The following is a 13,976-nucleotide window of genomic DNA, read 5'->3' on the forward strand; positions in this document are numbered from 1 at the left end:
GGGGGGGGGAGCTGAATGTGAACTTACAGAGTTTTGGCTGTTTGCTTTGAGTTTCTTCTGAACTACATCTTGTTTTTTCTTTGAAGCTTCCTTCCCTTTTTCGCTAGAACTGAGTTCCCCACCCACTCTTTTCCGAGTTCTGTCGTTATCCTGCTGTCTTCTTGGAGAACTCCTAGCCTAATAGCAAATCCATATATATTGTTCCCAAAAGAAATATCAGTGTTTTACGTGACATGCTAGCTTCATCCTTCTTCCTGGATAGGACAAAGCACATTGTGCAGGATACAGGTAGAAAAGGAAAAAAAAAAAAAAACGTGTGAGCTTACAGAGCTTGGGATGTTTGCTTTGAGTTTCTTCTGAACTAAGCCTCGCTTTGGGGTGTCATTTTTTGAAGCTTCCTCTCCCGCTTTTCTGGAAACAAGTTCCCCACTCTTCACCCTTTTCTGACTTCTGCTGTTATCTTGTTGTCTTCTTGGAGAACGACTAGCCTGATAGCAAGGCATGAAATATTGTTTGAATAAGTAATATCAACATAAAATTCTTGACGAATGTAAAGGAATGAAATAAGAGAAAACTCACAGAAGTAACATCATTACACCAGAAAGTGCAAAAAGAAACAGACTGAAGGACACAACTAAGGAAAAAAAAATGTGAGCTTAACTTGTATCCATACATTTTCTAGGGGTTTCCTTTGTCTGATACAGGTTTGCTTATATTGTTTTGATAAGCAGTCTCAGACAGAAAGCATAAGAAGTTTTAGAAATGCATATCCCTATAAAATAAAACAAAAAGCCCAAAGAACTATAGAGCAAAAATATGGAGAGAAAGAAGAAAGGCATAGCACTGACGACACTCAAGCCATCTGCTTCCCGAGTTCTTTTTGTTCCATGTTGCTTCAACTTTTCAACTTTGGCAGCTTCAAGCACCAGTATGTGAACTTACAGAGTTTTGGCTGTTTGCTTTGAGTTTCTTCTGAACTACATCTTGTTTTTGTTTTGAAGCTTCCTCCCATTTTTCGCTAGAAATGGTTTCCCCACCCACTCTTTTCCGAGTTCTACCATTATCCTGCTGTCTTCCTGGAGAACTCCTAGCCTGATAGCAAATCCATATATATTGTTCCCAAAAGAAATATCAGTGTTTCAACATGCTAGCTTCATCCTCAGACTTCCTGGCTAGGACAAGGCACATTGTGCAGGATACAAGTAGAAAAAGAACAAAAACGTGTGCGCTTACAGAGCTTGGGATGTTTGCTTTGAGTTTCGTCTGAACTAAGCCTCGCTTTGGGGCGTCATTTTTCGAAGCTTCCTCTCCTGCTTTTCTGGAAACAAGTTCCCCACTCTTCACCCGTTTCTGACTTCTGCTGTTATCTTCTTGTCTTATTGGAGAATTACTAGCCTGATAGCAAGGCCATGAAATATTGTTTGCATAAGTAATATGAGTGTTTAACATAAAATTCTTGATGAATGTAAAGGAATGAAACAAGAGAAAACTCACAGAAGCAACATCATTACAACAGAAAGTGTAAGAAGAAACAGACTGAAGGACACTACTAAGGAAAAAAAAATGTGAGCTTACACTTACATCCATGCATTTTCTAGGGGTTTCCTTTGTCTGATACAGGTTTGTTTATATTGTTTTGATAAGCAGTCTCAGATAGAAAGCATGAGAAGTTTTAGAAATGCATATCCCTATAAAATAAATCAAAAGGCCCAAAGAACTATAAAGAAAAAATATGGAGAGAAAGAAGAAAGGCATAGCACTGACAAAACTTAAGCCATCTGCTTCCCGAGTTCTTCTTGTTCCATGTTGCTTTAACTTTTCAACTTTGGCAGCTTCAAGTGTAGGTGTCCCTATTAAAGAGAAAAAGAAAAAAGGGAAGGGGAGGGGAGGGGAGGGGGGGGGGGGGGGGGGGGAGGTGGAGAACATTTTCAGTTACCATTATCACATCTTGTCAATTTAGGATAGAAGGTAGAAATTGGTACTAGCAAAAACATCGCTGCATTACCAAACAGATAAGACATCCTAGGAAAACCAAGTTGTAGGAACTTTGTAACTGATATACATGGGAACATATTCTACTAACATGCATGTGCTTTCAACATAACAAAAGGGTTCTGAGAATTGAGTTATTTTAGTGGAAATAAGCCTTGGGTTGGGTTATATATGTGTTGGCGGTTAATCTAATTGGTTTTCTGTAATAGACCAATTTAATGGGCCTAATGTAGGAATACGGGACTTTCTAAGTTTATTTAAGTTGTTTTATTTCATCAAGTTATTTTTTAGTTTCTTATTTGGATAGATTCTTATCTAATTAGAATTCCCATCCTTACTTTGGATAGAGTTCTAATCTGGTGGGATACCTATTCTAGCTAAGATAGAGTTATTGTATTATGGGACAACTATACCTATTTGGATAGGGTTTCCTATGTCTACTTTACTGCTTTCTTTCCTATTGTAAGTAGTATTCAATTTCTATTTAAAGGAGTGTAAGGTACTAAGGTCATAGAGCCTCAAGATTTTGCTACTGAATAAAATTGGCTTTTGCTGCCTCTATGTTCTATGGGATTCAAAATGCACTGTTGTGGGATGCAACAACCCTTGCTGGAATGCTAAAGGTTGGATGATGAGAATAATGAGATAACAGGCTAGTTCCAGGTGGGAAGCGTGGTCCATATCTTTCTTCTGTTTCTCTATTTTCCTAAACAATCTCTCATTAATTTAGGTCAGTAGTTTCTAAGTTTCTTCAACTTCCTGCAAATAATATAATTCTTGCTTATCAATACTGATATTTCGATTCTGATTTCATATTTTACAATCAGATTCTATTCTGAATCTATCCATGGTTTTAGTTTCAGAATCTGACATCCAGTTCACGTTATTGATTTATGTTTTGTTTCTTAGCTCAGATTATTTTTCTGGTATTAGTTCTGAGTTCTTCCTACTGTTGTTGTTTAAGCTGAGTATATCTATTTGCTGTCTTGAAATTCTTCCGATTACTTATATTGATTCTTATTTTGGAAAGTCTCATCTCAAGTAGGATTCTTCGGTACCTTTGGATCTGATATTGGATTGACTTCAAGTTTTGATATTCCATCCTTTTACTTGAATAGAGTACTCGACCAGATTTTGGACCATATCTAATTCTTTGATTCAAGTTAATAATATTTTATGGAATCTGATCCTTTGTTTCTTCACTGCAGTTATGGTTTATTACTGTGCTTCTGGTTCTAAAACATTTAGCTTTCTAGAAACCCATCAGGTTCTGACTTCTGACTGACCATTAACTTCACCTGTAATAACCAATAAAATAGTCAACCGCTTAGACATTCCGTCCTCTCCCAAAAAAATAAAAAAAAATAAAAATAAACACGTAAATAAATAAGACGCTTCTTTTCTAACCCCAATCCTAATATACCTTTTTAGGACAGCCTTTTCTGCTTTTCCTCATAACATGGCCATACTAATTTGTGTTATTAAAGCTAAGATTAGAATAGATAATTTTTAAAAGTACAATTTTGTACCTAGGTATTGGAGTGCCATAACAAAATTACCTAATGACCAGCATGAGATATTGGTTGGCTACTACTCGCTAGTCTTTTAGAACTATTCTGAAGACCATACGGAAAACAAACATATGAATAGACACCAAATTACACTGATGGTCCAGATGAGGAAAATATGTCAAATATGATTGATTTATACTTATTTGTATACCAAAAAGGAGATTTAGTAATTTTGGTCAACATAAAATGAAAATAAATAAATATAAATGAAATTCTAGTAGGTACGGGATTCTTCTAACTACAGTTACAAGTGCTTCATCATGTGAAAGGTCAATTCACCTAGCATTTCTACCCTTTACCCCTCTTTAAGAAAGAAGGTGATGAATGAGTAGATGTCTAAGCAATCAAGGCCACCTAATCCCTGGATCAAATGGATTGCTTCCAAAAAGCTTGGAATCCCATATACGTCTATTCCACTCATCTCCATGAAGTTTGGATTTTGGTAATATCCCATGCCATCCAAAATTTGATTTCTATTCCATTTGCAGATATTATATTCTCAAAGCTTACAAAATTACAACTGTTGCTGACATTGCGTAGTAGTGTTCAAGAAATAACCGAGTAGAGAACAAGAATCCTGCTAAAAAGGCAGGCTAACCTCTAGGCTTGGAATCTCCCTTTTTCCATCTTCTAGAAGATCTGATGCAGGAAAGATCCTATACTCATACCAGCATGATAGGAGAAATTATTAGTCAAAACAAAAATAAAAAAGAAGCAGAAATGGCCAAAGCAAGAAACTTCCACTGGTGAACAAATATTTACATGCTCCAAGGCTTTCCGAAATATTTCACCGTAACTACCATTATTTTGTTTCAGAATCTGAATAGAATCCAAAGAAACAGATTACATCATGATTAGCTTCAAAGAGAAAAAGAAAACCATAAGCAGATACATCAGAGAAGATGCTTGATGATAAAAGTTTAAACGGAAGAAAAGTGTTCCCCAAGACTCACATTCTCAAACTCAGCGGTGCATTTGAGAGGGTCTACATACACGCTTCAAGAAAGAAACAAGAGTTATTAAGCCATGCATTAGCCAGTGAAGACATAAAACAAGACATAAAACAAACAAGCAAGGACAAGACTACTGACTATTCATAGCTTCCATACAGTCGAACAAGAATTTCACCCGCTAATCGATTTTGGGGTTTAAGAGCATCACTCACATTGTTCTCATCAACAACCTAGCGAAAGGTAAAGAAAAACAGAATTAACAATACCAACAGACATGATTAGAAGCCATACACCAGAAACTCCCGTCAAACTAGCTAAAAGATATTTACACACCTGTCCAGGCCACCAGTTATTACCATTGATTTTGACCCAAATCACATCCCCTAAGATGAGATCCGCTCTCAACCGATTATTCCTTGATTCCTCTCCCCAAGCCCTGCCAACATTATCTCTGAGACCCACCAGGCGTTTACTTTTCATCGTTTGATGAAGCAGTTTGAACGATCTGATGTGTGACCCCAATACTTCCAACCAGAGGAACTACGTGCATCAATCGTTAGCTGATACAAATATTACATGGTTGAACCATAAGGTTTTTGAACTTCCACTATTTCATATATTTTTCATTGATAGGCAAAAGCTGGATGAAATATTATGAGAGAATTTATCTACTTAATTCATGAATCATGAGCACCATGCTTAACAAAAGATAAAAAAATGCCAACATGTATGTACTAATAGAGGCAAGAAAAAAAAAATTGTAACATCAATTTATCCCTCTTCTCCGGTGTAATTGACTGCCCGAATCCCATGAGGTCACCAATTTCAGCAAGGGAATTCCAGTTCGGACCAATGGGAAACAAAATGAGTTCATAGGGGCCGAGAGAAAGTCCACAGGATGAACAAATAACTAACAGATTCCACAGAGGACAGTATGCAAAACTGTTGACAGAGATTCAAGACACCACATGGTGATAATCATGATGACAAAAAATTGGAACTGATAAGTACTCATGCCTAAAAAAGCATACAACTGAAAGCTAATCTTATCTTTGGCAGATATGTAAAGGGCAAGATATCACGGCAACATAGCACATAAATGAAACTTTTGCTGAAATTTGAAATATTCAACTTGAGTGGATCTTTTTGACCAGGAAAAAAGACCAACTTGGAGTGGGATCAATTCTGGTACTTCTGTGGGTAATATGGGCTCCTAATGAGGTATTTGTTCAAAAACCTGATATAACTGAGGTATTTGTTAAAAAACCTGATATAACCAAGCCAAAAATTTCTTTTGTAAAAAGCATTTAATTTCTGACGAGAAACAATATACAAACATAAATGCAAGGACGCCAAAGAAGTTGCAAAAGAGCTATTTACTACAAGTGCATTGTCATACACTAGTTCGAGGATTCGGGGAAAGTAAATAAATAGAAGTTGGGAATCCCTCCACCCTAACCACACTCTTGCACATCTCTCTCCCCATAAAGATAACAGAAACCTGGATTACAGAAACAATGACTATAGCCTGTAGGATATATCTCCTGGTCACTGACTAGAGCACATACTACCTAATTGTCTGGAACTGAATATGATAAGTTATCTCGCTGTAAAAAAATACCTCACATGAATACACCTCCAAGCTCCAACTTGGAAAATAGTTACACATCTGAATTAACTGTATGGTTACAGGGTCAAATACGGTTATATGATCTTAACTGTTGGGAACCAATGCGCAACCACAAGGAGAAAACCAAGCACACAATCACACACAACATGAAGAACTTGACATGGTTTGGCACGAATGCCCACATCCATCCGAGAGAACCAAAGATTTTCAACTACGCCAGAAAAACGCTTTGCACCACTCTCCACCTCACAATGTGATCTTCCTTGTTTATGCCTATGGTTTTCCTCGTGGAGACAATATATACGAAACCCTAAAAACCTAATCCCCACGCATTTAAAATTTCTTCATGTACATATAATGGACCCAAAGCCCAAATCAAACGTAGAAAAAGCTCCATAATAATTATGTGGACCACTATAGAATACAATGCATAAAAACCCATCATCAAAAACCATCGGATATCAGTTATTACCAACTTAGCAAGCCGAAACCACAAGGAAAGCCGCTTTGATAGAATCAGTCTATCCTATGGAGTTAGTTACAGAACTTCAAACTGGAAAAACAGTTCAGACACCAAAAACCATCTTCATTTTCACTTTTGCCCTTAAACGTGCATCAATGCCTGCTTTCTTTAACGATATCGTTCTTGTCAAACATATACCAATAGCAACAACAATGACAAAAACGATGAACAAAACAGAAGGAAACAATAACAGGGTAATGCTAGTAACAACATACAAGAACTTAAAGATGAAGAAGAAGCTCACCCAATGTGTTTTAGACGTAGCTGAAGCAGAGATAAACTGAAGAACAGATCAATGATCACGCAACTCACGCCAGTTGTGTTGCATTTTATGAAAAGGAGAAACCCTTCTCTTTCGCAGAGAAATTTTTCCACAGCAATAGAAGGTAGGAAGTAGGAAGATAGACTGATGGAAGATGAAAGAGAACAGGTTCTTCAATAGATTTAACAAAAGTTTTTCTGGGTAACCACGGAGCACACTACACGCACAGATGAAATGAGTGGGTGGTCACTCGATCCACCGTCCATTTGAGATGTGATTAATCATGACAGTGGTCCAACAATACCAAATGAATATGATTGTAGAGTTTCTTCTAGGACCATGCACCATCTGCGCAAGGTAGCTGTCTTCCATGCAAATGGAGCTTATTGATGTGTTTAATGCTAACAGGTTATTTAGATCTCACAGGTTGCCGTTCTACGGAACTTGATGGACCGTTGATTAAAAACCTTTATCTCTATCAGATCTGAATCCAACAGTATTTAATTTGCTAAAGAACACTTCGAGCCTGCAGTTGCATTTAATGAACACACTTCTACCAAAAAAAAAAATTAATAATAATAACACACTTGTATGTACCTATCTCTCTCCTATCTATATGAAAAAATACCTCTATTATTTCTTTATTCTAAACAGAAATAGAACACAGCCGCTACATTTTACTGTTCATGGTCCAAAATAACCTCTCCAAACTAATCGAAGGGTCAGAACTCAAAAGGGGTAGATAGAGAGATTCTCAAGAGAAACTAGGTTTTTTTTTAACAATTAAATTTATTCCCTTGACCCAAAAAAAAAGAAAAAAAGAAGGGTAATCATATCATTACGAAATAATAAAAAATGAGAAATATGACGAACCCATAATATCACATCACCATGGTGAAGTAATCGTCTAAAATAAATAAAAAAATTAATTCAAAATAAAATGTCTTTTCAATTTTCAGTGACTTTTTATTTAGAGATGAAAAAGAAATGGGGTTGGTGGTTTTTGGTATTACTAACTCTGAAAACACACTCTCCCAATTTGCCCCGCAAAACATTCATAGATTTCTTTAATTTTAAAACGTAAATGAATCAGAATGCCTAAACCATACAAAACTTAAGGACAAGATATTATTGTCTGATCATGTGGCCTCTGCATCAGAGGAAATTCAACAAAAACATACATAGGGTATTAGCATGATTGATTTTTTTTTTTTTTATTTCACATAGGGTGAAATAATAATTTTGTATGCTTATATGTTTAACATAGTAGCCACTCGATCAAACAGCTTACTTTTTCCCAAAAATTAACTTTAATCAGTCCCATTTATGGTTTTAAGTATCTGATTATTTGATTGATCGTATCGGCCATATTGTTTTGGTGTTGGTTGAGACCAATACCCATACCTTCTTCATTTCTAGTTTCTCAATGGACTATAGACTATAGAGCCATTGCCATCACTAATATCCGTAGTGTACCCAATAACTAGCATCCAATCCAAAAAAAATAAAAAATAAAACTTTATCATTTGCTAGACCATTTTCATTTTAACCTTCAATCCATCACCGAACTATCTGAATCTTATGTGGAGAGCCTGATAAGATGGTTCTCAATACCCCAGGAGAAAAAATTAAGAATCTTGTCAAAAGCTTAAAATTCTGCCCAGGAGAAAGGAAAAAAGGGCTACGTTCCCTCCTTTTGATCTACTCTAATGTTAAATCCTCGCATTAGTGATGAATGTTTGGAACCCTTCCCAATGTTGAGTTACTTTAGAATTGCTTATGGACTTATTTTAGGGAATATTTTTCCTGGGGTCGATTAGATGGGATTAAATTTCAAGCTGATAGACCTTAAGATCCCATGCCCACCTGTCAAGTGAGGCCCATAGCCCCCTTTGCTGGCTCTCATTGGGTCCCTGTCTGTCTCCACTCTCCACTCTCCACTCTCCACTCTCCACTATGGGTCTTGCAGGCAGAAAAAATGCCAATCATCTTTACGGAAGGTGGAATTTGGTGCCGAATCCAAAGCAACCCTCTAGAATTCCAAGGCCAAGGAACCTTTCTCCCTTTCTACCCTTGAAAAAGGGAACCTTTTTTCCTTTAGTTTTTTAGTTTTATTATTATTATTATTATTAAACTCTATTTTAATATTTTAAAAAAATACTTATAAAATAAAATATTAGTGGTCTGTGGAAGGAGGTCATAGGATTAAATCTTGTATTTGAATTGTGTGTACAAACATAGAGATAGGTAGCCCTTGGCCCTACTAAGGGTAGGGTAGACTGGCCATTGGCTAACGAAGCGCTCCCTAGTTTAGGGGGGGGACCACATTTTACAACCTACATCCTGAGATCATGCAACAAAACCAAGTGGATTTAAATTTATGGGGAATAGATACAAAATCCATATACAAACTAATTGCAGAGATCAAGGGTTCATTTGATAACATTTCTACTGTTTATGTTTCAAGAAATGGCAAAAACATAAATTCCCGATTTGAAGGTGTTTGGTAAACCTTGTTTCTGTTCCATTTATGATATCCCTATTCCCCTCTCTTCTCTCTTTCTTGTTCTCTTGCGGTTAACAAAGAAAAATAAACCCTAGTTTCGGTGATCAAATCTCCAACAATCTCCCTGGACTTGGAGATAACAACCAAATTCTCCACAACTCATTTCCGATTACTCGGTGGAGAAACCAAACTCCCAAAGTGTAAGACCGAAGCTTTGGCAGCAAAATTTGGGTTTGGGATCCTTGGCCAGGGAAGATGGAGTGGTGGTTTCTTGCGGCGTTTGCGAGGATTCGGTGATGGGAAGACCTTCGAATTCATCTTCGTCCTAGTAGTCGAAGCCTTTAGGTGGGGGATTGGAGAAGGCGGGTGAGGGCGGTGACGTAGCAGACTGTGGAGGGCCGTGATGAGTCTCGAAGTCGGATTTGGTGACATGAGGAGGAGGGACTGGTGATTGGAAGGGTAGATCGAAAATTTGTGGGGAATCGGAGATCTCTTCTTCTTCTACGGCTTCGTCGCCAAAGCCTTCGAAGTCAACTGCAGTGGCGAGGGTGGAGCAGCGGTTGAGTTCTTGGCCAAGGAGAGAGAGGACGGAGAGGAGGGTAAGGAAGTACCAGAGGGTGTCTCCTTGTACAATTTAGAAAGCATATCTAACCGATTGATTAGCTCGTCTATACACAAATTTAAACAAGATATTATCAACAGGGAACGCACAAAATTTCCAAATAAGACAGTTTGTTTCAATTTTTTGAGAGCCATTTTAGTTTTTCAAGCATTTGGTTTCATTTTTGTGAGTATTTTCCATTTCCAGAAATATTACAAGATAGAAACATGAGAAATAGGCCTCAACTCTTTTAGTTATGAGAAGGAAGGGTAACATGTTAATATTATCAAGATACCAGTGGTTGTCTTTGGTATGCATTCTCAATATAGATTATGGGTCTTGAATGCATTCTGAAACCTGATTCTTTGCCATTTTTTAGCTGCAGAATCCTTTCCATATGTGGAATTATCACCCCCTTCAACAAAACATGAGCAGTCACAGGTGAACACATTGGCAAACCATCTTTCTTCCCCACTCACTGCATTCAAAATGGAACACAATAGTTTCTTAAGCAGCATATCCCTACCCATGAACCTACTTCCAAAGAAGTCGTCCTAATTCAGAAGTCTCAATGGAAAGAAAAAGAATTTCCTTAAGTCATCGAGCAAAAAACAAGAAAAAAAAAAAAGCAAGCATCACCTGTTGTCAATCTCCCATGAATTTCAACACATTTTCTCCAATATGGCCTTACTGGGTTACCTAGGAGGATCAGCGAGAGATAAGCCCTTCTCTTTGGGCTTATAGGTTTTAAGATTCTTGACACTAGGAAAAGAAAACCAAGTATGAAGTGGACTCTACAACATGATCAGAAGTTCGAAAATGGATACATTTAATAAGGAAAAAGGCTTGATATCAAAATGGAGAAATGCTTTGCTACTGACAATATCATCAATCATCTTCACATAGTCACTTATCTCAATGCTTCCTTCACATCTTCCAAATAACAAATAACAATCTTGAAAGAATCAAAGGGAAAAGAGACAGAATACTTTAGCAAATGACAGCATCTATATGATTAATCGAAAATTGCAGAGTTGATGTGAACCAAGAAAAACGAAGTCTCAGAACTTCCAGAGGTGAAAGAAAACAGAAATGGTTTCAAGGAAAAATCTGTCCCAACTCATGAAAAGGGAAAACTTCAACAAAATATAAAGCCACAGAGGAAGAGGTAGTTGTAATCGGATACATCAGCGAAATGATGAAATCCTCAACATGTGTCGGAAGTTGGTCTAGATACCAAGTACTGGCACATAGTTCTGCACTTCTGCCTCCTAATTTACAACCGATGGCTTCTTTTCAATACACCATCTTTGTGACCTGTGTGATTTCTGGCCATTAATTATGTGCTTTGTCCTGTGGAACTCAAACTGTGTCTTTATAGTAGAATAGATAAACACAAAGAAAATATATTGTTGGTGGAGAAAGTTCAGAAGAAAGAACCGAAAAAGCTTCCTACCAATAATCATATGGCCAAAGAAGTAACAGCGACACAAATTATGAAGTTTGAGGCTTAAAGAGACAACAAAAGAATCAAGTCCTCATCCATGGCTTAGGCAAAAGAGAATCCATCTTACCTCCAGAGCTAAACTACTAAAGGCTGAAACAGATCAAGAGGACTACATGAAGAAGAAGAAGAAAAATGTAAGAAAAAGGTAACCCAAAACGCAGCTTCAAGTTTAATAACTTCATTTAGGAGAAAGAGAGCCCTAGCAAAACTGAAAGTACTACTGCTAATACCACCTTATTCATATCTTCAATTTCAGTCCCACCAGTCATGCAATTCAGCTGGACAATGATAATGGTAGAGTATTGCAAGACAATCAACTAAGCCAAATACTCAAGAACTGCAAAGTTAAACTGCTTACCCATCTGCAGGCATATGAGGAACACATTGCAAGAGTTGGGTAGACCATAAATTCTTGAGGCAAATAAGGCAACTACAATCAGACCAAAACTTCTCAATCTAGCCAGTAAACTAGACATTGAGTTCTTCCCCAGACCCAGGTTTCCACTTGATTTCAGCCTAATAAACACTGAGTCATGTTCACAGGAAGGAAGAATCTACAAAAAGAAAAAGAAGTCATCCTAATGGTTTAAATAGCATACAAATACATTGCTGCATAATATACATCTGCCCTAAGAGGCAACCAGCAAAGCAGAAAATCTGGTTGTAGATTGTTACATCAACCATTACAACAGGCTTACAAGCAGCAGCCAGGAATCATCCCAAACTATGCATCACCACCTTCAACCTTTCCACCATCATCTACAACATTAAGTATTGGCATATTTCCCAGCAAATCATCAAGTCCCTCATAGAACCCAATCCCTGTAGCAACATTTTCATTCCCACTCCCTGCATCTGTTCCTTCCCCAGGTTCAGAATCCTCAACCTCACACCCTACTTTCCCATTCAAATCAAGTTTCCCCAATTTTCGGGTTGATCTATTTTCAACTTTCTTAACCTGGGGGCCTCTACCCATCTGTTTTTGGGTTCTCTTTGCAACTGTCTTCTTCCTTTGCAGCCTTGCAGTAGCAACTTTGGGAACCTCCATCCTTCCATCACCATCACCACCCCCTTTCTTAGCCTTCCCCGGAGAGTTCCGATCTCTGTTATTCACTTTCTCTTCTGGTTCCCCAGATTTCTCATTTGACACAGGTCTCACCTTAACCTGAGTAGGAAAATTCCCCTTGTCAATAATATCTACCGAACTATCATCATTTCCCCCAGTAGCATTACGAATACCTTCAGCTTGAGATTGAGGTGTAAACATGGAAGAGAAAGGCATCCAATTAGGAAACCCAGCATTTTTGTCTGTAGAGCTACGATTCCCTCCAGGCTGAAGATTAGGAGGATACATCGGAGGTGAAGAAGACGTCCAACTAGAAAAGCTAGGAAATTTAGGTTTACCGCCACCAGACTTAGAGTCTGAGAAAGCCAGAGGGAAGAAACCCCAGCAATAGAAGAACTCTTCCTCCCCGGGTACAGCCGGAGGAACAGAATTAACCATCACAGCCTGAAAAGCCCTCTTACATTTCTCACACCTGAGACAGCACTCCTCGTAAATCCTAGGGTACTCATAGAGATTATAGCAATACGGACATGTCGTCCAGAAAGTCGACATCAACGATGGAGTTCTGTTGCTAGCCGAGTTAAAGATTTGCTCCTTAGGTGCCTTTCTCTTCCTGTTTCGAGGAGTTGGCTTTACAGGTTGTTGTTGTTGTAGGTTGTGGTTTGAAACGATTTTGGAGAAGAGATTGAGCTCGTTATCATAGAGAGGCTTTTTGGATGGATTAGATAAAACAGCCCAAGCATCGACGACGAGCTTGAACGCGTCATCGGCGAAGGCGGATTTGTTCTTGTCCGGATGTAAGAGCAAAGCCAGTTTCCTGTACTTTTTCTTTATGAGTTCCAGATCGTTAGATTGACAACCGATTTGCAGGATTGCGTACCAGTCCAAGTGATTGTTGATCCGCTTCTCGGCTGCCAGAAGAACATCGACGATGGCAAGGATCTGCTCGATTCCGTCAAGGAAAGGATCGGCTTTTTGAGCTCGAACTGCAAAATTCTTGCTTCCTATGAGATCTCGAACTGAAAGAAGCTTCTCTGCAATTTCTAGACATCGTTGAGCTTCGGCTCTTCCGCTACTTCCCCCTTCCATGGATTCCGCTCTACTTTTTTCACTCTCTCTGCTACCTCTCCACCGAGCGAGCCAACAAGAAGAGATCGAATTGTTTGGTGGCATTCTAAAAGGAGATGGTGAGATGGTGAACTGGTGAAAAGACGGGAAGAGGAGAAACTTGAAATTCCAAATTTAGTTCACTCTTTCATCAAAATTACATATCTCAGTTAGAATAAGATTAGAGAAGAATGAGGGCTTTTCTGTCTTTCAGGATCCCCTAACGATCCCTTCATTAGCGAGGTGTGACTGTGAGAC

General features: G+C 38.2%; 2 protein-coding genes across 7 annotated transcripts in view; both read right to left on the minus strand.

The window, feature by feature from the left end:
* The window catches only part of LOC122075175 (DNA (cytosine-5)-methyltransferase 3B-like), a 7,997-nt gene extending 903 nt beyond the window's left edge, over nucleotides 1–7,094 (minus strand). Inside the window, exons 1-11 of one of the 6 annotated variants that reach the window (XM_042640114.1) lie at nucleotides 6,914–7,092; nucleotides 4,850–5,056; nucleotides 4,655–4,746; nucleotides 4,517–4,559; nucleotides 4,326–4,382; nucleotides 4,162–4,219; nucleotides 1,765–1,850; nucleotides 1,234–1,395; nucleotides 943–1,092; nucleotides 327–488; nucleotides 28–177 (exon numbers count right to left, since the gene is read on the minus strand). In XM_042640114.1, coding sequence (XP_042496048.1) covers nucleotides 28–177; nucleotides 327–488; nucleotides 943–1,092; nucleotides 1,234–1,395; nucleotides 1,765–1,850; nucleotides 4,162–4,219; nucleotides 4,326–4,382; nucleotides 4,517–4,559; nucleotides 4,655–4,746; nucleotides 4,850–4,996 — 1,107 coding nt within the window. In that variant the 5' untranslated portion in view covers nucleotides 4,997–5,056; nucleotides 6,914–7,092. Of the gene's footprint in view, nucleotides 1–27; nucleotides 178–326; nucleotides 489–942; nucleotides 1,093–1,233; nucleotides 1,396–1,764; nucleotides 1,851–4,161; nucleotides 4,220–4,325; nucleotides 4,383–4,516; nucleotides 4,560–4,654; nucleotides 4,747–4,849; nucleotides 5,077–6,913 lie in introns of all 6 variants that reach the window. The other 5 variants (XM_042640115.1, XM_042640113.1, XM_042640116.1 and 2 more) reach the window with 5 other exon arrangements.
* A 4,800-nt stretch (nucleotides 7,095–11,894) lies between these two features.
* LOC122075726 lies at nucleotides 11,895–13,776 on the minus strand. Its single transcript, XM_042640867.1, has one exon. The coding sequence runs from the start codon at nucleotides 13,698–13,700 to the stop codon at nucleotides 12,270–12,272; it is 1,431 nt and encodes a 476-aa protein (XP_042496801.1). The 5' UTR covers nucleotides 13,701–13,776; the 3' UTR covers nucleotides 11,895–12,269.
* Nucleotides 13,777–13,976: the final 200 nt, after the last annotated feature.

This window comes from Macadamia integrifolia, chromosome 4 (assembly GCF_013358625.1).
Source record: "Macadamia integrifolia cultivar HAES 741 chromosome 4, SCU_Mint_v3, whole genome shotgun sequence".
Classification (NCBI taxonomy): domain Eukaryota; kingdom Viridiplantae; phylum Streptophyta; class Magnoliopsida; order Proteales; family Proteaceae; genus Macadamia; species Macadamia integrifolia.